This window comes from Symsagittifera roscoffensis, chromosome 1, assembly GCF_963678635.1.
Source record: "Symsagittifera roscoffensis chromosome 1, txSymRosc1.1, whole genome shotgun sequence".
NCBI classification, from domain to species: domain Eukaryota; kingdom Metazoa; phylum Xenacoelomorpha; order Acoela; family Convolutidae; genus Symsagittifera; species Symsagittifera roscoffensis.
In genome coordinates this window covers 61641621-61668788 of record NC_087062.1, presented here as the reverse complement: position 1 = coordinate 61668788, position 27168 = coordinate 61641621, and the positions used below count along the sequence as shown (strand labels likewise).

General features: G+C 35.8%; 3 protein-coding genes across 3 annotated transcripts in view; 1 reads left to right on the top strand and 2 right to left on the bottom strand.

Moving 5' to 3' along the window:
* LOC134846964 (elongation factor Tu, mitochondrial-like) overlaps positions 1-27168 on the bottom strand; it is a 448088-nt gene that overhangs the window by 327381 nt on the left and 93539 nt on the right. The gene's annotated exons all lie outside the window — the stretch shown is intronic.
* On the top strand, positions 718-27168 carry LOC134846908 (uncharacterized). Its single transcript, XM_063864331.1, has 6 exons — positions 718-1082; positions 4132-4427; positions 8549-8827; positions 9023-9129; positions 10087-10237; positions 24974-27168. Exons 1-6 carry the CDS (start codon positions 930-932, stop codon positions 26028-26030), a joined length of 2043 nt encoding a protein of 680 aa, XP_063720401.1. The 5' UTR covers positions 718-929; the 3' UTR covers positions 26031-27168.
* On the bottom strand, positions 17762-20043 carry LOC134846900 (uncharacterized). The gene is made up of 2 exons (XM_063864319.1): positions 18476-20043; positions 17762-18342 (listed from the first exon to the last, which is right to left on the bottom strand). The coding sequence occupies exons 1-2, from the start codon at positions 19902-19904 to the stop codon at positions 17774-17776; spliced, it is 1998 nt and encodes a 665-aa protein (XP_063720389.1). The 5' UTR covers positions 19905-20043; the 3' UTR covers positions 17762-17773.

Sequence of the window (27168 nt, the reverse complement as noted above, 5' to 3'; positions counted from 1 at the left end):
ATTTTCAGTTTTCGCGAGAAAGTTGAGCATGACTGGCTCAGTTCGAATTTTTGAAAAATTAAATTTCATCCCAAAATTACGTAGTTCGTATTCCTCAAGGTCAAACTTCCAAATATGACCGACTGGCACACTTGCTTCCTATTTGTTACCAATTGGTTTCTGTTGATCTTGTTCTATTCTGCAAGCTACTATAACATCGTTATGATTTTGATATTTGGAATAATATATCCCTAGCCACACCACGGCCAAACAATCGATCTTGTTGCACCGTTCGCTTCGAAACTCCAAAGTGCCGAAAAATACATCTTGGGACAATTACTTTCAGCGAACTGTTAGAAATGCGATTTTTATTTCAGAAACCACAGAAATCAACCTTCTGGATGAAGTTCACCAAGCCAAGCGTAAAATTCACGATCATCTTCTGACGAAACTGCGAATTACTTTTAACCCTTAACTCGTGCACATTCTTTTAAAAGTGTAAATGTCCTTATTGTCGCTCTTAATCTCGGGTCACGTGTATTTGTAGTCTGCTAGCCCCATAATTGGGTAATAAAGTCTTTTAGTGGTAGTAGTAGTAATTGTAATAAATTTATCACAACAATTAGGCTGTTAAGATTAGATTAAACTTTATTGTAGGTTTTTTAAAAGAAATATATCAGAACATTCTGTGCTACTTGCACAGCAACCGGTTATCGTTGTTCATTTCTTTTCAGATAATTTGCCGTGCACTGTCTTAGATCTGCTTATTGCATCGAAGACCATGAAGATGTGAACAAGGTTAAGTTCTGATAGTGTTGAGCGTAAGTGAGACAGGAGCTGTCTTTATATAAGAGTAAGATCGCAGCCGATGAAATGCAATCGATAACTAGGTCATCGATTTCAATTAAAATTTATTCCCATATCAAGTGTCTCTCTGATGCATATCTGTGATGGCACTGGTGGCGTATGGTTCAAATGGGGCATCAGAGCATTCGCTACAAGCTGCAACTACTTTAAGAAACTTTGTCTTGAAAGTTGACTGTGAAAGTGGTCGAATTATTTATGCATCTCCGTCCATCAAGGCAGCCCTATCTTTAGATGATGTAAGTTGCAGGGTTTTTCAATACTTTTGGGTTTTTTTTTCTACTAACAAAATAAAATGAACCGCAACCACTTAAAAAAAAACACTTTAATTGCCATAGACCGATCTCCACTAAAAATAAATAAAGAGTAATCTTAAGTTTAAATTTCATGGTTTTATAAGTAAGGCTGCGATATATTTGCATTTGCGTTTTCAATTTGATTCCAAGTTAAAACTGATTTGCTGAAAAAGGGCAGTTTTTTATGACTATTGATATTACTTGAAAATATAATTTTAAAATTATTTTGATCTCATCAATAATTGTGTTGTTCTCGTACTAAATTCTTGTATAAGCTGGTATTAGTTTATATTTTTTGCCAGATATGGCAGTCTAGTTTAAAATCAAGAAACCTTGTGACTGGTAGAATTTTGTAATTCAGTTTAAGGTCAGATGAAAAGTCGGTACTACTATGATAGAGTGGTCCCTCGAAAAAGCAACTATGATAGACAGGTCCCGCATGCATTTCGCATGTTATATTTTGAAAACTAATTTGTGTATAAATTATTCATTTCAAAAATCTTGCAAAATATGTTCAGCCAAAAACTTTTCAGATTGAAAATTGTAATCACTATTGTTTATATACTGAAATTTGCTTTACTTTATTTTACGGTTTAATTTTCAACCTTAAAATGGTGAGGGGGAGGTTTTAAGAGGTAACAAAACATCAAATTTGTTTGAAAATATACTGCGACATCTTTCTGAAAGGTGTAATCATAATTATTAAACGATTTGAGAGCTCTAGGTGTCTTATTCTCAAGGGACCTGATTATTTTTCAAGGGACCACTCTATCATAGTAGTACCGAAAAGTCAAATTTTGAATTGTTATCAAAATATATCTGTTGTAAATTGAAGTTTTTGCAGGATTAATTACACTAGCAAAGCTTGTTTCATAGTATGCAATCTCTTTTTTTCCAACCTTAGTTGCAGTATTGTTGCAACGCAAATATTAGTGCGACAAAATGTGTTCATTTTGAAATTGCTCATTTTGATCAATAACCAGCTATTAAGAACAGCAAATGTTAAGGATAGTAACTCAGACTATTATATTACAAATAGCACTTTAGCTTCAAGTTATCATGGATTTGTAGCGTAGAGGTAAATAAGGAGACCGGCAACAAAATAAGAGGGTTCGAACCTGGTCAGGGTCGGATTTAATGAATTTTATCGTATACTAGTTAAAATGCGTCCGCTCTATAAATTGAGGCATGTTAGTTGGTTTTTTTTTCAATTTGACTGGTTCTGATAATGCGTCATAATTGGCTTGCGTCACTTTGCAATAATATAGACTCATAATTGGCGTGCATCACTTAAGAAATTTTGTAGACTCAAAGTTATACTCATTCAGTTTTTCCCAGTAGCGTTATCGGTCATATTTTTGCTTGTGTATGCGAAATCCAATTCGCCTCTGTGTTTAATCGTCGGACTATGCTTTTTTGTCTGACTATGTGAAACTCATACATAGCATGGTAACCACGAAAAATCCACCTGTTGCCCACGTATTAACATTAGGAATAAAAAACTTTTAGTGCCCCCACCAAAGTTGTGAGTGGATTTTGAAAATTTTGACGCCATTCATCACCAGTGCCCAAATGAGGAACCTGTACGAAGTGGGTCCACTGGGAGGCAACATCTTCATGAACATCTCGAAAAATCCACCTGTTGCTCACGTATTAACATTAGGAATAAAAAACTTTAAGTGCCCCCACCAAAGTTGTGAGTGGATTTTGAAAATTTTGACGCCATTCATCACCAGTGCCCAAATGAGGAACCTGTACGAAGTGGGTCCACTAGGAGGCAACATCTTCATGAAGATCTCGAAAAATCCACCTGTTGCCCACGTATTAACATTAGGAATAAAAAAACTTTAAGTGCCCCCACCAAAGTTTTGAGTGGATTTTGAAAATTCTGACGCCATTCATCACCAATGCCCAAATGAGAAACCTGTACGAAGTGGGTCCACTAGGAGGCAACATCTTCATGAAGATCTCGAAAAATCCACCTGTTGCCCATGTTTAAGCATTACGAAAAAAAAAAGTTTTTCGCCCCCCATCAACGAGTCTGATTTTTAATAAACAATCTGATTTTTAGTTTTTCAGGTCATGTAGTTCTTAGGAGAAATGGTTCGAAAAATTTCCAATGATGCTTTGTTGGTTTCTTAAGTTGAAAAAGGATTTCGTTTTTGTTTGGTTTTAAACTTTTTATTTATTCACTCTTTTTTTAAAAAATCAAATTGGGTTATTTGAATCAAAAATTCGAACCAATCATTTTGTAAAGTGGCAGTTGATATTTTCTGTTATTTTGAGTCATGAAAGAAATGAAGACTGTTATATAGGTCTCCGTGATTTTTTTTTGAAGAAAGTCTTAAAATGTGAAAAACGAAATCGTTTTCAAGATTGGAAAGTGGATTGTAAATTTAGATTTCCCAGCGGAGTGAAAAGTTTGCCTTCGATCCAGATTTCTCAAATTGGGTGAATTTAATTTGAAAAACTCAAATAATAATTTTTTAAATTCGCAGAGCTGTAATGTAAGGTAGAAACTGAACTTCAAATAAGCCTTTTTGATCTTGCGAGTGGTCGAGGATGGGTTGTTGTCCCTAATAAAACCTATTCTAACAAGAATTTACAAAAGGCCAGTTTTTCTCGACACTGATAATTTTGTAAAAGTCAATGACCGTAGTGAAGAATCTAGTATTTTGTTTGTGCTTTTTTGTGGATAAGTCACGCTCACATTTGATTTTTCGTGGCCTGAAGTTTGATTTCTTAGTAATTTCAGTTCATTTACTTTGCTAAAATGAAAGCAAACTCCCTTTCCTAACAGTAAAAGTGTACAGATAAGGAAAAACGTGATCGACTTGTGTGTCAAAAAATAAGTCTTCTGCTTTAAATGTCACGAACTTATGCGTTTTTGTGGCGAAGTTTCTTAATTATAACACCCTCCTGAGCTTCTCAATCATGCAATTAAGGCTTATGATATGGGACTATTTGAAATTTAAAGTAAACTGTATGTTAGGATGCTCTCTGTGGGTGCTCAATTGAAACCATGCTGCACCCAGATGATGTGGAGGACTTTATGCTGTACTGTAGATGTCCCTCAGATTTCATCAGCTGTCTGCCCCAGATAACCAAAGGCAGCATTACCGCAGCAGACCCGAGCTCATCCTCCCGTGCGAATGGAAACTGCCATTACGTAACCTTCCTCTGTAGAATGGTCAATGGTCACTGTGCGCCTAAAGAGCAACCCCAGTATACCGTTGTTCGTGTTTCTGGAAAACAACAGGATACGGACGAGGAAAGTCAAAAAATGCTGTAAGTCAGCTGATTGTTAGTGGAGCAGCCTTCACATTTAAGAGACTTAGAAGAGATCCTATACGAAAACTTATGTTTGGTACCCCGTATCATTGCAAAACACTCAAAATTTTTGTCTCGTTTTAAAAGAACATTTGTTTGATGTACTTATTCGGCTGTATTAGACCGAGTTGTCCTGTTTCAATAGAAATCTTGTATTTTTTAAATTACAAAAACAGCATGATCAGTCTGACAATGTTTTTTTAAAAAAAAACTACTGCCTGTTTACTGTTTATGAAGAACATGTTAATGAGCCTCTGAAATTTGTTGTGAGTCTTTTTTGAACGAAATGTTTACATTTCAAAATTCCCAGAAAGCCACATGGAGGTCTATTTTAGATATGTATTCGGGACCTTTTTGCAAACGGAAAATTGAAAGATTCTCGAAACGGTATTGTGCATGCAAGTTGCTTAACAGTGAAAACTTCTGATTTATTGCCTGTGGTTATTGAAAGTTATATTACATTACTTTAATGAAAAATTACATTTTATCGCGTTTTCAAAATTATTAATTAGATAAATTTTGGATTGTTTATAAATTTAAATTCTTATCTGTGGTTCAATGCTGCTGAATGTTAAGTTTCGGAGAAATGACCTCTCACTTTTCAGAGAAGTCATTTCCCACTTTTTGGTTCAAAATAACAACATGATTGGATATCGCACGATGTCACGCGATATTGCGCGATGTCATATAACGAGATCAAATCTCAACAGGCGGTTAACTTTCCATATATTGGAAGTTGATTTACTACTCTGTTATCGCTCTCTAATTAAACTGTTGAGTACACCTAGTTTTGCTGCCAACCTGTGAAAGGTTATGGGCCCAGCTGCTAAAATACGTGTCAGAAGTCAAAATTGACTGACTAAACAAAAAAAAATTTGAGAGAGCAAGCTTTAAATTGTTGACACAGTAAAAGTCACAAAAAAAGACAACCGAGGAAAAAGTCAAAAAGTGAACTGGCAGATAGACAACAGAGCAATACAAAGAGTCATTGAGACAATTCAGTGATCAGTGAAGTCTGGAGTCACAACGAAAGCTGAAAGAAGCACACGAGAGAAACAGATACACAAACACACACACACACACACACACACACACACAAACACACACACACAGAGAGAGAGAGAGAGAGAGAGAGAGATAGATAGATAGATAGATAGAGATAGAAAGAAAAAGAGAAAGAGAGAGAGAGAGGAGAGAGAGAAAGGGAAACAGTGATAGATAGAAACTGACAAACTGTTCAATTTGATAACTCAATTGATGTGGTGTTTTATATAAATTTGTAGATAATTGTTGTTGCTTGGGGGGATCGTAATCCGTTGCTGTGAGATCTGCTCTCGAACCTGATTTAAAGAATAGAAGTTCCACAAAAAAACACTCCAAAATTTCTATTTTGCTAATATATATTGCTATAATGTATGAAGTCTGGGAAGTAACCTTAGCTTTGCTAAATCGCTGATGTGTTATTCAGTACGCTTACCGTTAGGTTTTGGATCAGACTGAGGTAATGAGATACATGATTACTTATATTGTGAGCTGCGATATGTTTGCTGATATAATATAGACTGAATTTTTGTCATTGAAAAGTACGTGGAATATAAGGTATTTGCTCAGAGCAATACGGTTGAGGTGAAAGATGTCCAAGTCAGAGAGAATAGTGTTTTCAAGAAAAGAAGAAGTATTTTTGTACTTTGGAGAGCAATTTGAGGCTAGAATTTTTCATCTTAAACTGAATTAAGTTATCAATAGAGAAGTAGATGAGAACGATTTTGGACCCAGTGTTAGAAATAATGCTACTGTAGAACAGAGAGGCATCTTTAAGAAAAGGGACAGAAATTTTGGTGAAAAAGAATTGCATGTTTGGTATGAGTTGGTCCAATATTTAGACAAAAAATCTATTTTGTTTTTAAGATCTTATAAAGGCAAGGGAAGTAAGGCTTGGGAAATTTTGTGCAAAAGGTTCAAAAGCGCCGAGACTGCAGCAATTTATTTCAGATTTAACTTCGATAAGAATGAAAACTAATGAAAGTGTTGTCGATTATATCACTAGAGCTGAAGAGTTGCAGTATAATTTCGATGAAGTAGACGAGGGTTTAAGTCAAAAGTTGTTGTGTCAATCATTCTTAAAGGCCTACCAAAAGAGTTCAATACTTTTGTACTTTGGTTAAGTTTAGCAAAGATGATAAGAGCTTGAATGAAATTAAGACAGCCTTGTTAAATTTTCAAAGTGATCATACAAATGAGAAAGAGGAGACTGAACATTCGTTTATTTCCAGAACAAAAACATGTTTTAGGTGCAATAAGATAGGACACATAGGAGCTGATTGTAGATCTAAGTTAGTAAATAAGGTTAACCAGTCATCTAGTGATAGACCTCCTGTGAAATGTTTCAGGTGCTTAGAAATTGCTCTTAACAAACATCGTATGGGACATGGTAAAACTGAACCTCCAGACTAGTGTAGGCTATGATTTAGTACTTATTTTGAAAAGAGGAGTGTTAAGTTTCGGAGAAATGACCTCTCACTTTATAGGGAAGTAATTTCCCACTTTTTGGTTCAAAATAAGAACATGATTGGATATCGCACGATGTCACGCGATATCGCGCGATGTCATATCACGAGATCAGATCTCAACAGGCGGTTAACTTTCCATATATATAGAAGTTGATTTACTACTCTTTTATCGCTCTCTAATTAAATTGTTGATTATACCTAGTTTTGCTGCCAACCTGTGAAATGTTATGGGCACAGCTGCTAAAAAACGTGTAAGAAGTCAAGATTGACTGACTTAACAAAAAAAATTTGTGAGAGCAAGCTTTAAATTGTTGACACAGTAAAAGTAACAAAAAAGACATCCGAGGAAAAAGTCACAACGTGAACTGGCATTTTTTCCAGGGCTCTAAATTTTAATTAACATAACCGTTTTTACGCTTGCGATTAGCAAGAGTTATCAAATTGGAAAATAGACTATTTTTCCGTTAAGAACTTGTTTAACAGAATCACTTGCATCTTGGTTCATAATGAATTCAAACTTGAATATGTGTCCGGCTCTTCGCCTGGAGGTAAAGAATACGCCTAGGACGCCAATGTTCGTGAGTTTGAATCTGACCAACATTTTTGTTTTCAAACTTGAAATCCTCCTTTCCAAAAAAAACTGTTGGTCTCAAGTTTGGCTGCCTGTGTTTTGTCGGCTTAGTTGCCATATCGTAGAAATCATTTTTTGTACGCAATTTTCAGTGTAGTTGCTTTCAGTGTTTTATTTTGCCCCTGCAATTTTTAATTTCAGTAGCTTTGATTTCGCTTATTATGCTGTTGGTGTTTTTTTTTAAATTTATTAATATGTGGTTTTTGAAGTGTTTTTTTTTGGATTTAATGGCTTTCTCTTCTTGTCTGCTAGTTTGCACTGCTATTTTTATGTTGTATAGCAAGTGGTGCGAAGATCCGCTTCGCCTCTGTTTAGTTAAAGTTTCAATGAGCGTAGTGAATATATTGTCCCGTTTTTTGTTTTTAAATGAAAAAGTCAGGCTAAGTTTGATCTTTTTCTATTTACTTTTAAGATCCTTTCATCTCATTTGTTGAAATGAAGGCTAACTCCGCTATTGATCAGTAGAATGGTAAACGTCACAAAAAACGTAATCAACTACTAGTTATGAATGTGGACTTTAATTTTCAGATTTCACAGCGGATTAAAACAGATACCTATTGATCTAGTTTTCTCAATTGGGTTAATTTTATCTAAAAACGTCTTTTATAACTTTTTATTGAATTTCGATAGCTTTAAGGGTATTTATTTCTGAGTTTCAAAGTTTTCTTCAAGTCATTTTTTCCGTTCCCTGCGATCATTGACTTTTTCTAATTAAATTAAGTATAATGAAATTATTGTAGTGAAGTGGTCACTATAATGCATGGTAGCTGATACTTTGTTTGCTGGTCAATTAATGGAAGTTAAAATTATTAGATTTTTAGGACAGGAGCTGGTTGTATCCTGTTGTCTGTCTTCTCCAAGTCTTAGCTTTTGTTGCTGTTTATTTTTAATCAAATTTTAAGAAACTAATCCTTTTTTTATATTCTCGTGAGTTTCAGACATGGAGGTGCTATGAGAATTGAAGACTGTCGGCCTCTCAATGGGACAGCAGCAAAACATCAAGAAGACAGACAAAAATATCATGGTGCATATCCTGAAAATTTGGGGATCGGAGAGTGGAAAGAGGAAAAGGGCGTGCAGCAGATGTTCTTCTCTCTAGTGGAGGTACCTACAGTCTCTCTCAAACTGGAACTGACTCCCAATCCCGAGCATTTTTCAGTGCACGAGTACATGTTATCCTCGGACCAGAGTCCAATCATTCTATTCGCAGACCCAAGGTAAGCACATGCATATATTTTCAATGGATAGTGGCCACAAGTACAGACAAACAAGTATTTTAGATAGCTGATACCATTAAAATTGCAATTTCACACCCATTTTGAAAAAAAAGCTTCGACTGAGTTTTTTATCGATTTGAAATAACAAACTGTTTTTATTTTGCATATGTTTTCTGTTTTTGCTTTTTTTTGCAGAATAGAGAGGATTCTAGGCTTCACGCAAGTGGAGGTTGTAGGCAGAACTGGTTACGATTTCGTCATGCCTAAAGACCAGCTCTTCATCGTTGCTGCACAATTCGATGGTATGCATAGTCAATGATAACTTTACTGATAGCTAAGGATTGAATAGTGCAATGCTTCAAGCCTGTCGAAGTATATTCCGGTAAGCGTTATTAGTGTATTTACTCCCCGTTCTAGGCCAAATAATTAGGTGTATAAGAACGCAAAGTGTAAACATAGAGGTTTATGAATGCACTAAGGCAAATATGCACTTCGTGAGTTCAGTTCAAATCCATCCTCTAAAAATTAGGTAGAGTGCACTACAACTGCGAAAGTGGCAATGGCGCGATGAAACGTGCAAGACTCAGGGTTGAGGACTTAGGTGAAAGACACAGCGCTATGAAAAACTTACCCAGTGATCCAATTTTCTTGAATTGGGTAAATTTTAAGAAAAAAGGTTTTTTGAAATTCAAAGCTTTAAAATCTGATATTTTTCGAAAATCGTTTTTTTTTTCGGATTCTTTTCAATTTTCCAGCTTTCTCTTGGCTGTGTTTTTGTTTAGAGTGGCTGTTTTTGCCATGGGTAGTTTTTTTTTTTCGTTTTTCAAAAATTAGCCAAAAGGTGGTGGCAGACATGCAGCTAGAGTTATTGGCAGTGGATCTCAATGAAAATACCTTCACACCATTCTAAGTGCTTCTATTTCAATCGTAAAGCTTATTGCCGAAAAGTATTTAAGCTTTGATAGCAAATCGGTATAGGTCTGGGAATTATTAAAAGAATTTTTCTAATTTCGAGCTTATTTTAAAATTTGGGCAGAAAAACTGGCACAAATTAATTTTCAAATATATTTTCTTTTTGCATTTACTACTGTGTTCGGCGTTCGAGTTCATCTTATCTAACAGTAATTTACACCCACTTCAAGTCAAACTTTCGTAATGATATCACGTATTAGCTGTTTGCATATGTATCGTGCCATGGAGTTCACTAACGTAAAAATACATCACTATAGAGCATGATCTAATGTACTCATGTATTGTAGCTGTGCTCAAGTGCAGGGAGCCTGTTCCAGTGGCTGCCAGACTGAAGACTAAAAGTGGCAAGATCATCTTCACCAGGAGTAGAGTGTACCTCAACCTAGATCACTGGACAAAAAAGATCAAGAACTACGTCACCATCAGCACCGTTATCTCGTGAGTATCCCTCTGGCTAATGCATCTTATGGTATATGAACGAATTGAAGTTGCTAATTTCGGTCGTTTTTGGTTGATTCAGTGTCAATTAATGTAGTAAACACACGTATACAACTTGTATTGAATTTTTCCTGCTGATTAAGGAAAAATCTTCTAGTTGCGACAGCTAGTGTACTTGTAATTGGGGCTTTTTTCCATTAAACAACTGGAGAAATTGAACTTGCTTTATTATGAAACCTCCAGGACCCTACCCAATTGTTTAAGAGTCGCTGAACGTAGTTCAGACTTTTTTTATAGGTCTTGATGACTTTTTAAAAGAAATGTCTTATAATGCTCTAAGAAGTGCATTCATACTAATAAATGCACATATGAATGCCCTTTTGATATATCTGCACTTTTCGAGTTCAGTTCAAGTTCACTTGCTTGAAGGTAGGTAGTAAATGTTTTTTTTTCAAATGCAATTTATGTTTTTCAAGCGTTTTTTTTTTCAAAGATTTAGTTTTTTAATTTTTGATTCAAACAGTTACTATAATTGAAAGTTGCTCTATAGTTCGTAAATTTTCCAACTCTCATTTTTAATAATTTTATAATTTTTTTTGATTTTGTTTCCGTTAAACGGGTTCATCTTATGTTATATCTCCTCAGTCAAGTTATTTTGCGCAGGTTTCATGGTGTAATGTTTTTACCTGTTTCAGATGAGATGGGTTATAAAAACGCTACTTGAAAAATTGATAGCTGCTAGAGTTTTTTCTAGTTTCGTTTTTGGTTTGACGTGGCTTGTCCCAAGTTTTTTTCGCCTTAGCTGCCGCTCAGTCATTCATTCTCAATGTTTGTTAAGGCTGTTTATTAAGAGAAATGTATGAAATTGTTGTAGATGAGTTATTTGTACATTTTTTCAGTTATTTTCTCATTTTAATTTTTTTTGTGACTGCTTTGTGTAATGCTTTTTTTGTTACTTGTAATACAATGTTTAAAAGTCATGAACGTAATGAATACTTTTATATTGGTTTTGGTGATTTTGTTTTGTCTTAAAATTTGTTCTCGCTAAAATATGAGTTTTCGCAGTTCGGCTTTTGATTTTTTTTAGTTTACTTCATTTCCTTTCTTAAAAGAAAGACAAACTCCACTACTGAACAGCGAAACCCTTAAGTTCACAAAGTACGTGATCGATTTCTAATTTCAAAAGTGGAATTCGTTTCAGATTTCCCAGTGGAATAAAAATTTATCTATTGATCCACTTTTCTCAAAGTGGGTTAATTTTATCAAAAAAAGTTTCAATAATAAATTGTTCTTCAAATTCAAACAGCTTGAAGTCCATGTGTTTTTTCTGAATTTCGAAATTTGAAGTTTTTTAAGAAAAAGTCAATATTTTGTCTATTTCCATGTGTTCATTACTGTTTTTCAATTGTCTGTTAGCCATCTTAGTAGATAGTTTTTTTAAACTTTTTTTCAAGTTTTTTTTTCTTTTTTTTTTTTTAGAAAAAAGACATCCTTCTTTTTAAAATATTTATAATGCAATTTTTTTATTGTATCGAAAGTGTCGCAAAGTCTGCTTCGCATCTGTGTTGCTTTTTAAATTTTCCAGCGGTATAAAAACTTTTCTTGATAATCCAGTTACTCATATAGTTTTTTTTTTAAATAAAAAAGTGTCAATTGCTTTTCAAAATCAAGTTAACGTTCATTGACACTTTTCCAACTGTCTGTTGGCTATATTTCATTGAAAGAATGCATGACCCGGCTGAGTCCCGGAGGACTTTATATTGAAATTGATTCTTTTTCTAGGAAACCATGAATTGTGGGACTAGCATTTGTCTGCTTATTTTTGCCCGCTTACCTTTCAAAGCATTGATTTGATTTCTAGTCTAAGCAGTTTTTGGTGTCGTTGAAAGACAGTTTGTAATTAAATTTCGATGGACGTACTTCCGACTGTTATAGAGGTTGTGACGTTTTTTTTTTCAAGAAGTCTTAAAATACTCTAACAAAAGAAGTGCGTTCATACTTATGAATGCACAAATGAACGCCCTTAGGTATATGTTCATTTTTTGAGAACCATTTAATTTCATTTGCTAAAAGAGGCAAAATGCTCTCTCCATTAATAAAAGCTGAAATGGTAAGAAAAAATGTATCGACTCTACTTTCGAAAGCGGAATTAGATTTCTAGATTTTTTAGAGGGATAAAAACTTTGTGATGACATAATCCAGTTTTCTCTCATTGGGTTATTTTTACCATAAACGCGCAATTCATAGTTTGCCCTTGAAATCCAAAGAGCTTCAAGGCCTTACTAGTTCTTGAAAGAGCTTACTAGATTCTTTAGTTTGAATTTTAAAAGTTGATTTTTGGCGCGGTTCGGTTTTTGATTTCTTATGAAGTATAATTCAAATTAATTTGCTACAAGATATGATTATTTCGCTGCGAAATTGCAAATAGCGAATAAAAGGTAAATATTTTTTTAGATTGTTTTAATTGAATTTTGTTAAATGTTCAAACTTCTTATTGGAATACAAATTTTGGCGTGCATACGATTTATAGGTTTTTTCCCGCTCAAAACTTTGCTTGTAGAATGATTGAAAGTAGTCATTTTAATTCTTTTTAGTAGTTGAAGTAGTCGTTTTGCTTCTAAATTAGATTTATTATGCAATCGTTCTTTAAATCCGAAGTCTTCTAGTTTTTTTTGTCAGCCGCTTAGATTTTATCCGTATTTGTCGGCTTACTTGCCACTGTATTATTAAATTGGCTGTTCATTTTCTTTAAAAAAATTTTTCAATTCAGTTCTGAGCAGCGTAAAAATAGTTTTTCTGGATTAATAGCGTCTTCGAAAAATCGTTTCAAAGTTTTTACACATGTTTTTGCAAAGATGCAGCTTCGCCTCTGTGTAAATGGAAATTAACATTGAGTTCTGACTGTTTTGTCTTTTCTGGCCCTGTTGGCTTTGAGTTAACGACCACATCAAGGACGGCAAAAATCCTAGGATCGAATCGACTCGGGGCCTGTTTCTACGGCTTTTTGTTTGTCTGCTCATCTTTTTTCGGCTTAGATGCCCCACCACGAATTGTTCTCGTGCTTTCACCAATTTTCTTTGTAGTTTCAAATGTTTTTGATTTACCCCTGTGCCCGAAAATTTTGAAATTTTGCGTCGTTTGAAGGAAAATATAGTTGCAAAACACTCATAACCATAACTCCCCCTCCGGAAACTCTCATAGCCATAAAAACAAACCTCATAACTTAATAGCTCCAGTTCTTCCTGGCAAAAATTTTTCTAATTGTAATTTTTTATATATCGTTATTTTGGTAATTTTTGCTATTTTGGTAATTTTGGTTATTTTCGCTTCGCTTTTTTCGTAAATTTTGACCTTACAGTTTTTTTAAGAGAGGGAACGTAGTTCAGACTTTTATATAGGTCGTAATGTTTTTGTTTTCAGGAAAAGTCTTCGCGGATTAAGTTTTGATTTGTTTTCAAGTCCATGCTCAGTTAATTTCCATTGTTAAAGGAAGGCAATCTGCACTATCGAACAACAAAAGTGGAAATGTGACGAAAAAGTAAGACTGTTCATTGACTCTTTTCAAATTGTCTGTTGGCTATGTTTGTTTGCAAGGCATTTGGAGAGGGATGGGATTCAACAGTTTTGATATTTATTGTTTAAGCTTAAAGCATTATATGCTCTTGCGATTAGTGAGCGGTATCAATTCGGAACGCAGTGGAAATTTTGCGGTGATATTTTTTCAGAAAATTCTTAAATTTGTTCACGCTCGAATTTGATTTTTCGCGACTTGACCTTTGATTTTTGTAAGTTGAATTCTTTGCTTTGTGAAAAAGAAGGTGAACACCACTATCGAACAGCAAAAGTGTACAGGTCACCAAGAAACATGATCGTTTTCTAGTTTTGAAAGTGGGTTTTAAATTTCAGATTTCTTGGTGGAATAAAAAGTTTGGCGTGTTTTAGTCCAGTTTTCTCACAGGAAGTTATATTACCACTAGTGCTGCTAATTACCCTTGCGATAAGCAAGGGTATTGCAATCGGGACTTTTTTTCAAGGAAACAATTTTGTTCGCACGTCAACTTTATTAGGAATGGTAAATTTCCATTTCACGACTGCTGACATGCCCAATTCCTTGAAAATTTAAATAAAGCTACCTATCATTTAGGTAGTTATTGGAGAAAATTTGTTTCAGGTGATAGCTTTTTCAAATAAAATTCTTGGAAAAAGATTTTTTTTTCGTGTTTGTGGTTTTCGTCCTAGTTTCCATCGGCTCGTTTTCCATTTTTTAAAATGCCTTTTGTTTTATCTGGTACGTTTTGCGCCTGCTTTCCAAAGCATGTGGTTTTTATTGATTTAAACAATTTGTGTTATGATGGCAAGTTCTTTAATCTGTGATTGTGTTAAGGTTTTTTTTTCGACTAAATGGTTTCGGCTTATGTTATTTCAGTTTAATCAAATTATGTTGCGTAGTTTTGAAGTTAAAGTATTTTTAATGCCTTTTTGTGTTCCGTTAAAACTTTTAAAACTTTATAGCTTGAAGTTTGTTTTATGATAACAGTTCTTTCGCGGCTCAAATTCGTCTCTGCTTACTCTATTTTTTTTACATGTCTTCTCTTTAATATTGAACCCTAATCTTCTAGGTTCACTCGCAATCGACCTAGGGTAACTCGGTTGCATTTGCAACCTTATGAATGGGGTTCGCGTCTCGGCCGGACCTTATTTTTCTTAAAGTTTGTATGCAATTGAAAAAAACATTTCCGCCTAAAATTGTATTGTCGGACTTTCATTTGTCTGCTCAAGCCACATCATGGCTTTTGCTTGTGCTGTAAACAACTTTCGTTCAAGTGCAAGGGTTTTGAATTCTTGAAAAGATTCATTTTTTTCCATAAAAATATTTTACGGCCTAACGCTCTAAGGTTGTCGGCTTAATTGCTAAAAAACTGATTTTTTTTTGTGCTGTAATAAACTTTCATTGTAGTTGAAAAGTGCATACGTTGTTCATGCATTGGAGTTGTTCATCTATCGAGACATATTAAGAAAAATGAACGTAGTGAAGACTCGTATATAGGTCTTGCTGATTTTTTTTTAGGAAAAAGTCTTAAAATTTGAATGCACTCAGGTATAATGAAGTTTTTGAGTTCAATTGAAATTCATCTGCTGAAATTCACTTAAATATCACTTTCCAAATAAGAACGTGGAAATGGCGCAAAAAACCGTGAACGATTTCTAGTTTCGAAAGTGGAATTTATGTTTAAGATTTCCCAGCGGAATAAAAACTTTACCTTTTGATCCAGTTTACTCAAGTTAGGTTCATGTTATCATCAAAAAATCGCCAATCATAAATTGTTCTAGAAATTCAAAGAGCTTAAAGGGCATCAATTTTTTTTCTTTGAAATTCGAAAGTAGAGATTTTTTCAAGAAAGTCAGTGTTTTTTTTGTTTACTTGCGTTCATTACTCTTTTCCAATCTTCGATTGGCTGGCTATGTTCGAGAAATTTAAAATTTTGGTAGACCTAATTTTTTCCGTTTCATTTTTTTCGACTACTTATGTTTTTTAATGTTATTGTTGTATGGCAAATGGTGCGAAGCTCCGTTTCGCCTCTGTTTGAACAATGCTACCGCGAAATCCACCTACCGCGAGTTCATCTAGTCCTCTCTTAGAATTGAAGGTAGTATTTTTGTTCAAAAGTTACAATTTAGTATACAACTATAAATCAAAGTATTAATAGGTTTGAGGACAATAGACAGTCAGGACTATTGGTACGACAGTTTTTTTGCGACTCAGAATAGACCTTCTGCTCAGAATTTTGCAGAAACTAGCTATATGCTATTTCGTCTTCGGTAATTTGAGATAAAAAATTGTGTTCTCCAAATTCACCAGCGATCTGTTCTAATCGGCTTACACCGGTTTCCAAACGCGACAGTGACTGTGCGATTAAAGTTCTAGCCGACATTTCAAATGGATTCCAATCAAGGGCCTCGATAGCAAATCGGACGGAATAGTCGAACAACTGTCTAGCCTGCTTGTGGGATAACATGTAGTTTATTAGTTTTTCAGGATGTGTTCTTGATTTGATCAGATCCAAACTTTTTTTGCCTACTGCAACGTAACTACTGGATAACAGTTTTCTCCTTTTGACTAAATCCTCCAGCGTATCCGTTTGGTCTTTATTATCGGAAATCCTATTCTCGTATGCGTTTTTTTCTGCCGCTGCTTCAGCAATATCCTCTCGTCCATCCAGAGGAAAACTGGGCTCAAATTTCATCTTATGGATACCTTTGCTATTAAGGTCTTTTTGAACAAGCTGCTGCATGATTACTAGTTCATCCGCCGTCGTTTTGTTTTGTCCCGTAGCTGCAGATCGCTGCCTAATAATTTCAATTGTATCTCGGATTCGTTCGTAACTCTTTTGCCAGCAGGCGTTCCATTCTGTTGCTTTGATGGCATGATCGAAAGCAGTTACAATGCACGATTCGAATGTTGCCCCAACTTCGTGAAGAGATCTGTCAACTGAGCACAATTCTTCCCTTTTATCGCTCGGTGAGCGCAAGTGTTTTAGATACATCATCGACACATTCGTGCACAGTTTAGCCAAGTCTTTTCTCGCCCCCACCGCCAATTCAACTTGACGCTCTGTCAAATGTGTCCGGTATTTTGGTTCCAGAAACATAATACTCTGCATGTACCTGTCGGCTGCTAAGAGATTGTGGCCCAAGTGGTAATGTTCATGTCCTTTTAGTTTCCAGTTCTCCCAGTTGAATAAGTACTCTGTTGGTAGCGGTGCTTCAAAAGGGTTTCTTTCAACCCTCAAATTCGATTGACTTGTTCTATCATCAGTTTTCTGCTTGTAGAGAAAAGTCTCTAGGCACTGTAGATCATCTTGCAGGTCAGCGTAATTAGCCAGGAGGTTGCAAACTTTAAATGCGTTCTTGTGATCTTTGGTGTAGGCTTGTATGCATTGATATGTGCTGTAGAAGAACTTGAAACGCCATTCGCAGCCTGAATCGTTATTTAAGAGCACAAGAAGCCGGATTCCATATTTTTGCAGCGCTTCTAAGTCCTCTTTTTTGAACACGTCGTCTATTTGTAGAATTTTTTCTTCATTTGGACCTAAGAAGCACTTTATTCCTTTTATTTTGGGCATTGTGATTGGCGAGCTATTATCTGAGATATTTCGTAGGCCTTCGAAATGTGATAGGGGACCTACTAAGACGGTAGGAGTCCTGGCGGTAATATTCTCCTTAATGATCTTGGAAAGAGAGTCCGCTTTCGCGTTTACATGGTTATCACTGATACCAATGCAGCTTGTGGACTCATTGCTACCTCCTTCAGCTATAACCAGCACCAGCTTGGTGGATGCTCTGGTCACTGCAGTGAAAAACTTCTGTCCCAAGCCAACGCGGATGTCTTGAGGATTCTTGTGTCGCATCAAAACTACTACTATTCCAAATTCAGCGCCCTCGATATCGGTTTCTTCGAAGAAACAGATAGTGGGCAGCGAAGATCGGGATACTGTAGTAGGATCTCGCTTTGACTCGGCATTTGTTTCTGTTGCGTTATAAGAGTAGCTTGGACTGCTCTAGACCTCTTGCCTCAAGGCCTTCAAGCACTCTTTTCCTGCTCTCGGTATCGATAAATGGGACCACTGGTACAATTTCGAGGCCTCTTGATCTCTCTGCATATTCGACGATAGTGGATACCGACTCTTCGATGAATAACTCCAAAATCTCTGAATCTGAGTTGTCTGTCGGCCGCCTACATATTCGAATGTCAGGTCTCTCTCCGTCAAAGTTATGCGCAGGCTTGCACTCGAATTCAAAGTTCTGTAAACTGCTGCTCTTTAGCCATGAGTCTGCAAATTGGGCAATTTTACTAGTGGACCTGAGAGATGCGCCAAGGTGAATGTGCTGGTAAGAGCTGTCAAGCGTTTCATCTTTTGCAGATGCAAACAGTACACAGTGTTGATCATCTCTCAGATCTCCGAGTAGGTATTCGTGGTTATCGTGTCTAAATTCATCGCAGAGTAATAGTTTGCACGATTTTAGTCTGCGTTTGAATATATCGTGGAAAACTTTGGCGTTTTCCTCGTCAAACGTCTGCAATGTCTGGAACTCTTGTCCGACAACTGAAATAGTTTTAAAAACTAAAATTTGAGTTATGTGATCTATCATTAAGAGGCATTGTTGCCTGCTAAAGTTTGGGTGAATAAAAAAATAAGAATAAAATTTAAAAAATCTGAATAAAAAATAACTTTCTACCTGGTGTAGTGTAAACAGATATTGCTGTTGAGTTGAGCATCGTCTGCAAAAGTGTAGTAAGGACGGGGGAACTGAAACTTCCATCACAAACTAGCACTTTTCCTGGCTTGTCTCGTGCTTGAATTTGAGTCGAGTTTTCATCATTGGTATCATACTCAGTTGCATATGGTAATGTTGGTGGATTCTCGACCCCAGTGCCAATCTTAGTTTCGATTCCGCTGCCAGTTTCTGTTCCAATGTCTGAATTCCCATCGGTTGCAGCTGCAGAGCTGCTGGTTTCGGCCTCAAACATACACTGAGCCATTTTGGCTATAAATGTGAGCAACATGGTCTTTCCAGAGCCCTTGCATCCGGTCACTATCAATCTCAGGCCCTTTTCGTTTTCCTCTCCTGGTGAAATCGTTTTTACCAGTCGCTGGAATACTGTGGAAATGATGTTAATTTGGTCGTTTGTCCATATAATGAACCGTTTTTTCTGTGAACCGTGACCGTGGTGCTGCGCCTGCGTAGCTTTTTTCAGTTTTTCTTTGGTCGTGTCATCGAGATAATTCAAGCTTTGCACTTCTTTTATAAATTTAGACTGGCTTGTTTTCGAGACAGTCTGCATGTAGTTCATGCTCATTTGATTATGAATTAGAGCAAGCGAGCCTTCGAAAGAGCTTAGAGCAACCAAACGTGCCACTAGCACTTCTAGTTGCTCCACCATTTCAAAGTCGTCGAGTTGAGACAATTGCTCGTGCCAATTCGTGGCGAAATGTTCTACTCTGAGGTCGCTTTTTGTGAATATTAATGTACGGCTATGCGGGACTTCATTTGATTGAAGCTCATGGAATTTTACTTTGTTGTCGTCGTGCAAAGAGCAGAAAACATTATGGATGGGAACGGGATTGCCGTTTAGTTCTGCCTGACCATATTGTAGAAGCATCCTTAGAAAGTTTCCGTGTTTTTGTATGTCGTCTTTTATCTTCTTAGGAGTCAGGCCTTTGCCTCCTTGTTTTTTGACGTTGAATACAAACACACCTTTGCGTGGATGAACTATCACAGTGTCTATTTCAACATGAGCAATTTTTGTTGCAAAGAGTTCTCGTCCGTTTAAATTTGGGAATACTATCATTCCTTCGTGATTTGGATCGAACGAATCCAGAAGCATCTTGAACACTTTGATCTCACCCGTTTCGCCCTTCTGAAGAGAGCTAAACTCCTTTTGCATGTCAGTGGACATCTGTACATTGTGTAAAAAAAGCCGTGGTACCCTAGCTGTGGGAACGGATGTCACCCCACCTCTCTGTGTCCATCTTGGGTACTGACTTCGTAGCATCTTCAGCAGTGTTTCGTTGTCTTTGAAGGGAACTCGACGTCCACCGGGCATGACCAACTCAAACGTCGATAGTTCTTCGAAAAAAATGCTTTTATCATTGATCTCTGTCATCGTTACTCTTTTCGTACTAATGATGGACAACAAAGTGCGTTTTGGTTGAATTCGTTGGTTAATGTGGTCCAGTTAACTGTGTATAAACCGATAAATTACTTTTCTTGTCTGAAAAATGCTTATTTTGCGATTATACAGACACTTGTCATATGTGCATTAATGTATATTTTCTATTAGTTGCTAAAATTCAACTAAATAAAACATATCAAATATCGATACCAAATAATACGAAGCAAACTGGAGCGTTTTAATTTTTTTCTCGAGAAATCTACGTTATTTCTGTGGTGTTTCTTGTGACACCTTTAAGAAATCCTTAAGTTGACATGTTAAAATGCCAAAGTATTGCCTAATTTATTTCTGTGGTGTTTCTTGAGGCGAACGTTTATTGAGGCCAACCTTTTAAAATTTTCACCATAAATCTGTTGGAGAGCGAATGCTTAAACTCCACAGTTTTTTTCCTTTTTTTTCGCGACCAAAGTTTTTTGTTAGTGTCTAATTCACAAAATATGAATTAAGCAACGCTATGGTGGGCGCAGTCGGGGTTCTCTTTAGAGTTGCAATTCTGGTCCCAAAAGGTGGCTGCTCAAATCATTCCAGTATATATTAAAATATAAATGCAGCTGTTCGTTAGTAGCTATATGCTGCTTTAATGAAAAAACCATCTTTTATTTTTTTGTCAATTTTAGAGAAGAGAAGCAAAAAATTACAGTTTTACACAAGGGAGCCTAGTGTCGTATTACAAAATTCATTTTTTGCAGCAGTAAGTTTTTGCAGCAGTAACTTTATATCTAATTTACTTTTACTGCGTATCATTTTTACTAGGTATTTTGTTTATTTATGGCTATTGTTTAAAGATTGTTATGCTCAGATGCTAGGACGTGAGACTTTTATCTCCAGGTCTGGGATTCGATTGACACAACTTTTTTGTATAATTCTATTTTTTTTGCGTGTGTTGGCGTAGTTGCAGCTTCGCCTGCGTTGAAATTTAAATTTTGAGAGTAACCTTTTTGATCAAATTGGGCGAATTACGTCTCCTGGTGGATTGCAATTTTTCTTGCTTTATTTTTTTGAATGTGAAAGGCTGGCCTGATTTCTACATTCGTGTCTCTCCTCTTTTTGTTGAAATTGCGTTAAGGTTCTTCAATGAGTTCTTTATAGTGACATCTAATTGAATTTACATCATCCTATCATTGCACATCCTATCGTTGGTCTGAGTTGATGAGATGGAAGGTCGATAATGATTTTTATTCATTTGTGCTAGGGGTACGTGATACTTAGAGTTTTGAAATTTTTTGTAGCTGAAATTTAAGTCAAAGATTTTTGCTGTTCGCAGGCGTCTGTCCAAATTTTGTTTGCTTTGCTACCGCTCGATATTTTTTTTTCCTATACTAACTAAATACTAAATTTAATACTAATTTAACGCTGGCAATTGTTTCTCGACATGCTTGTTTAGTTTTTCTGTTGGCTAGAACGATATGCCTTGTTATGCTATGTTTGTAATGGATCGCTTTGCTTCTGTCTAAATTTTTTCCCTCTGTATGGCAATTTTGCGAAGATCCGCTTTGCTTGTTTTCAAAATGGATTTCTTTCAAGGTTTAAGTTGGAAAACAATGAAATATTTCTTACGATTAGAAACCATTATGAAATCGAATATCAGTTAATAAAAGTCAATGAAGGTAATGAGTTATTTTTGTTTTTCGAGGAAAAATATAAAATTTGGTCACGCTTTATATGATCCCTTGCAGATTGACTTTTGACCTCTTCAGTTCAGTTTTTCTAATAAAAGCCAGGCAAGCTCCACTGTCGAACAGTAAAAGCCTAAAGGTCACAAAAAACGTGATTGACTTCAAGTTTCAAAAGTGGATTTAAGTGTCAGTGTTCACAGCGGAATGTAAATAAATAACCTGATGATCCGTTTTCTCAAATTGGTTTAATTTTGTCAAAGATTTCACTCATAAATTGCTCATGAAAGTTCAAGAGCTTTAAAGGCATTTATGTATTATTCCAGACTCGACAATTGAAGTTTTTTCATAGTACAAGTCACTATTTTTTCTGTTTCCCTTAGTTCATCGACACTTTTGCAACTGCCTGTTGGCTGTTTCTAGAAGCTGCTTGAAAAAAAACTAAATTCACCTGAAAATCATAGAAATTGAGTGCGAAATTGTAACCAGTAAATAAATTAAGATAATGGTCTAGCATGTAGCTGAAAACATTTCAAAAAATATCAACTCGAATTAGCCCGTAAATGACTGTTGATTCGTTTAATTTCAGTTGAAATTGGTTTGCTGCATGGAATATGATTATTCATGTTCTAATGAGAAAGTTGCATTTTTTTTGGAGAAAAGGAAGTTTGCCGTAGTTTCGAAAGTCTGTTTTTATTGTAGAGTTTCCAGTGCAATAACTACGCTTGCGATTAGTAAGCGTTATCCGTCGGAATGTAGGTTTTCTTCAGGATTTACAAAACTATTTATCACCTCGGCTCATATATACCACATATCAAGGCGGTAAAACGCCCATGTGGCTTTTTTATCGGCTTTGTTGTATTTTGCTAATGTGCAAGTAATTGTCTTACGGGAAATTTGTTTTTGATACAATTTGTGATTTAAAATTGTCATAATTTTCATTAAGAATTTCTGGGGGGTTTCGAAATTTTTAATTTTGTCTTTGCGTTCTTCTCTCATCTCAATGGAAGCAATAAATAGCAACTTTTCGTTTGATTTTTGAAATTTTGGTGTTTCTGATTGCAATAATTTGAAAAAATTAGTTATGTGCCGATACCTCGGTTTAAAAAAGCCTTCCTTTTCCTCCTTCAAAAACTTCTAGATCGTGCATGATTTTAGACTATTGTGACTGATTTTTTTTTTGAAAAATATGAAATATCTTGCTGTTTTTACAGTAAAGTTTTTTCTTAATTCTGGCTCATCGCAAGTGGTGCGATACTCCACTTCGCCACTGTGTTTGATCCAATTTGTTTTAATTGGTTTTGTTTTTTTGATAAAATGCCAATCTTGAAAGACTTTTAAATCTTAGGTCTTTAAGGTGACCTCAGGTCATACATTTCTCTTTGAAACTCGAAATTTGAAGTTATTCAGAGTGTTCAGCCATTCAGAATCAAGTATTTTATATGCCGCGCTAATCAACTTTTATCTTTTATCTTTCTATTATATATTTAAATGCGGGCTTTTGCTACGTATTATTTTTTGCTTGTTCAAATAAAGAATTGTTTTCACGTTTAAGCTATATCGTATATTGCAATGGTTAAGAACTTTTTTCGATTTTCCAGTTTGAATTACAGTTTATTTCACCGAGATTAAAATAAGCAGCCCAATAGTGGGATGTTTTTAGGGTTCCCCCATGGATTGCCAATTTGGCCTCAAATTATGAGTACCCAAATTTTTTGAATGTACGAGGTACGACGATTTTTGTGATTTCAAAAATATTCAGAAAACTTAAATTACAAAATAGTTTACAAAATTTGAAATTTCCAACCTTGTAGTTGCGTGCTGTCTGAGTACTCTCAAGGATTGCGAATCTTGCCTCAAAGCCCCTTGTAGTTTTTGAGATATTACGTGTTTGATTATTTCTTTTTAGTTTTTCCTAGAACTTAGATTTAAAAAAATTCAAATACAGCTGCTCAAATGCAATTAATTTCCGAGATAAGACGTTTGTTTTGTCTTTTTTAAAATTTCTATATAAAAAGTTTCATTAAGTTTGAAGTTCCTATCTCTTTAGTGAGGCTCTCTCTTTCAGGGTACTCTCAGGGGTTGCGAATCTTGCCTCCAATTGTGACTGCTCAAATCTTTGTAGTTTTTGAGATATGACGTTTAAATGGTTTTTCAAAAAAAAAATTAGATAAATTAAATTTGAATATTCTCAAAGTTTGAAATTCCCACCGCTGTAGGTGGGAGCTGTGAGAGTACTATCTGGAGTTGCAATTCTTGCGTCCAAATGCGACTGCTCAATTGCTTTAAGTTTCCAAGATGTGATGTTCTTCATGCCATTTCAAATTTTTAAAAAAAAGTTAGATATAGAAAAATCACTAAATTTTTTTGATTTTTCAAAGTTTGAATTAAAAATTTTTAATGAAAAAAGTTTACAAATTTTGAAGTTACTAACCCTGTCAGAGTACTCATATCTCATTTCCAAAATGCAAACCTCATTTCCAATGTAAGCAGTTTTTTAAGATGTTGAAAGTTCGAAGCACCAGAGGTGCGTTACACGATAGTCCAATTTAACGGCACCTTAAAGGACCTTAAATTGGTCTGTTCAGGGGAATGATTTTAATTTGATCCAATTTTTCAAATTGTCGGCTGGCTATGTTTTCTGATTCAGAGATATTTTACTACCCTCATTATAAATTAGGTTGTAAATTTTTAATTTTGCTACTTTCGAACTATGTTATGATCGTCGGTAGGTTTTTTAATCTTTACTGTGTCATAGTCATTAGTATGGCCCTATCCTGTTAGCTCGGTGGCTCTTTTTGCTTCTGTATCAAAATTTGAGAAGACTTGTCTTCACAAATTAGCTGGCGAGAGTTTGTTATTCAGACAATTTTTTAATGTATGCGTTATTTTTTGCGTTAATTTATGTGTTAATTACATTACATATGGTCCTTCTATATTTTCCTTTAAGCGATTTTGTTGCTGCCTGATGTCTAAGAACAGACTGTGCGTGAAAGTAGTTGAAGTCTAGGAGCCACGGCAATTAAGCCAAGGCAAATTAAGACAATTTACTGTTGCCCAGATGCCCGGTTTCGAATTTTGACGCTATCCCCCAAACCCCCCCTTTTTAAATTCAATTTTGAAAAATCAATTCATCCTTATCATAATGACATAAAAATTGGCATAGTGAACTAGCTAACAGTTATGAACAGATTTTTTCTTCGTACTTTACACTGTAACATCACGCATTTAGCCATAATAACACAAAAAAAACTATAAAAACAGAAAAATTGAAATGTGGGGGGCTCAAAGATCCCAATTTGAAGTTAATTTTGGCATTTTAATTCTCGTTTTGAAATTTTTTTTGTTGAAACTTTTATAGCTTGAAACAACGGAAACTGTTTTTAGGAAGAGGACTGCTTTCAAGTTGTTCCAGCGTCAGATCAGAACTGTTGCTTCACTTCGTAAAAACAAAGACAACTGGAATGACATGTTGAACCTTCTGGAGCTAACTGAGGAGCAGAAGTTGTTCGTGTCAAAGATGGATCTCAAAAGCTACCTCGATGATTTCAGCGATTGTCTGGAAGAACAGAAAAATTCACTGAAGCAAATACAAATGGAGACCAAAACAAATAATATTTCTGGTGCTACTTCATCCAGCACCTTATGCAGAACTGAGAGCTGTTCGGGATCATCTTTAAATGGCGATGAAGGAGGTGTCACTATTTGCGAAATTTATGACGCTGATATTCTGCCAGTGAAGGAAATTATAGACATGGGACCTGAGTTTAACCCAGTGCCTTTTATAGAGGAGGTTATCAAATTCTTCCCAAGAGACTTCCCCACAGTATACAAAGTTAGCCGGGTGTCTAGATACGCTACACTTTCCAACAACGTCTCAAGTCCTCCATCTCAGTCGCAGCAACTCTTGGAACCAGCTATTTTATCGCCCTCCGACCGTCAATGTCCTACCCAAGCATCGTCATCTGCTATGGACGCCTCAGTCGCGTATTTAGGCGATAATTTGGGCGCAGGAGCGGGGATAAATGCAGCCTGCAATCTAGTTGACAGCTCATGTAAATTCTCTCTTGACAGCGGTGTAGATGACACATCGGCGAGTGTCTTCACTCAGCCCAGTCTGGTGCGCTCATTGCTTCAGGAGCTTAAGAATGATATGAAGCCATCGGGCGACTTCCAGAGTCTGATTTCGACAGCTGCTTGTTCAGACAGCTCTGGTAGTGGCACAGTTGTGCGCAAACGGGCTGCCCATCTAAAAGCAGTGCGAATAGGTGCTGCAGGGGAATCTCGGGCGAGCATGACGGGAGTGAAAGGGCCGAAGTACTCAAAAGGATCACAGAAGAAAAACACCTCATCTCTAACACAGTCACAAGCTAGGAGGATTTCCAAGTCCAATGGTGTCGCACAGACTCACTCGTCACAAGTCGCAACCTCCGCGCACTCCTGACGATCATAGCCTTCGGGTGGCTCACAGCTGCTTCATCACTCTGACGAGTCATCTGTCCAATCACTCCCGGGTCTCATATCACTGCCACGAGACTGACGGGCACGCTATTTCTTGTCTTTCTCCAACTAATCCTTAAACATGCTACTAAGTACATCAAAGGCGTTGCAAAATGCAATAAGCCCCATCTAGGCATCTCCAGTCTATTACCATAGATCTCTATTTAATGTAGCCAACACAATGATCTAGTGATAATTTTAAGTTGTAGATATAGATATCGTTCTAGTTAAATTATTATGTCCTACGATTATTCGGACTAAAAGTTTAATGTGCGGTCTTTGATAGCAGAATCCGTTTGAAATCCAAACGCGATTGGTCTGAAAACATTTGACCCTACCAATCAATCCATCGACCGTGCTACTAATCCATCTGCGCTTTGGTGTTTAATCTGTAAATAGTTAATAGTTTATTCCAAAGTGAAATAATTCGTCATTTTTGTTGACAGAAATACTGTGAAACGTATCTTGTTTGTCGAGCTTTATCACAAAATTATGAATAGATTATTCCGACAACCGAATCAAAAAACAGTCTTTAAGTAATATTATCTTTCGCTTGTCAAATATAATGGCTGACCACATCTTCAACTCTGCCACGAAAAAAGCAAATACAAAAAACTTCTGGTTCATCTTTTTCCAATTTTTTTTCTCGGAAAATCACAGTAGTCGGAACACTCTGCGCTAATTGCGCATCAAACAGTTATTATTGTTATCCAATCTTTTTATTCTAGTTGTAAGTTCAATCAAATGGTCTGATATTTCTTTTCCAGCTAATATTTTTTGTCCTCGTATGTTTTCTTCGTCATAGTACACGATTATTGAATTTGAAAATGTTATTTTAATCACATATCATTCTGAAGACTAAATTAATAAATTTGAAGTGTGTCCTTTTCTGGATTATCTACGTTTTGGTGAAATTTTGCGCTGAAATGAAATTTGACTGGTCTAATGTTGAATGACCATGCTCCAATAATAATTAATTTGTTCTACTTTCGTTTCACATAGAAGAGTGATAGCTGTGCTAATACTACTACTATACTACGAGTGAGGCAATATCATTTTGGCATTTGGGGATTCTAAGTTCT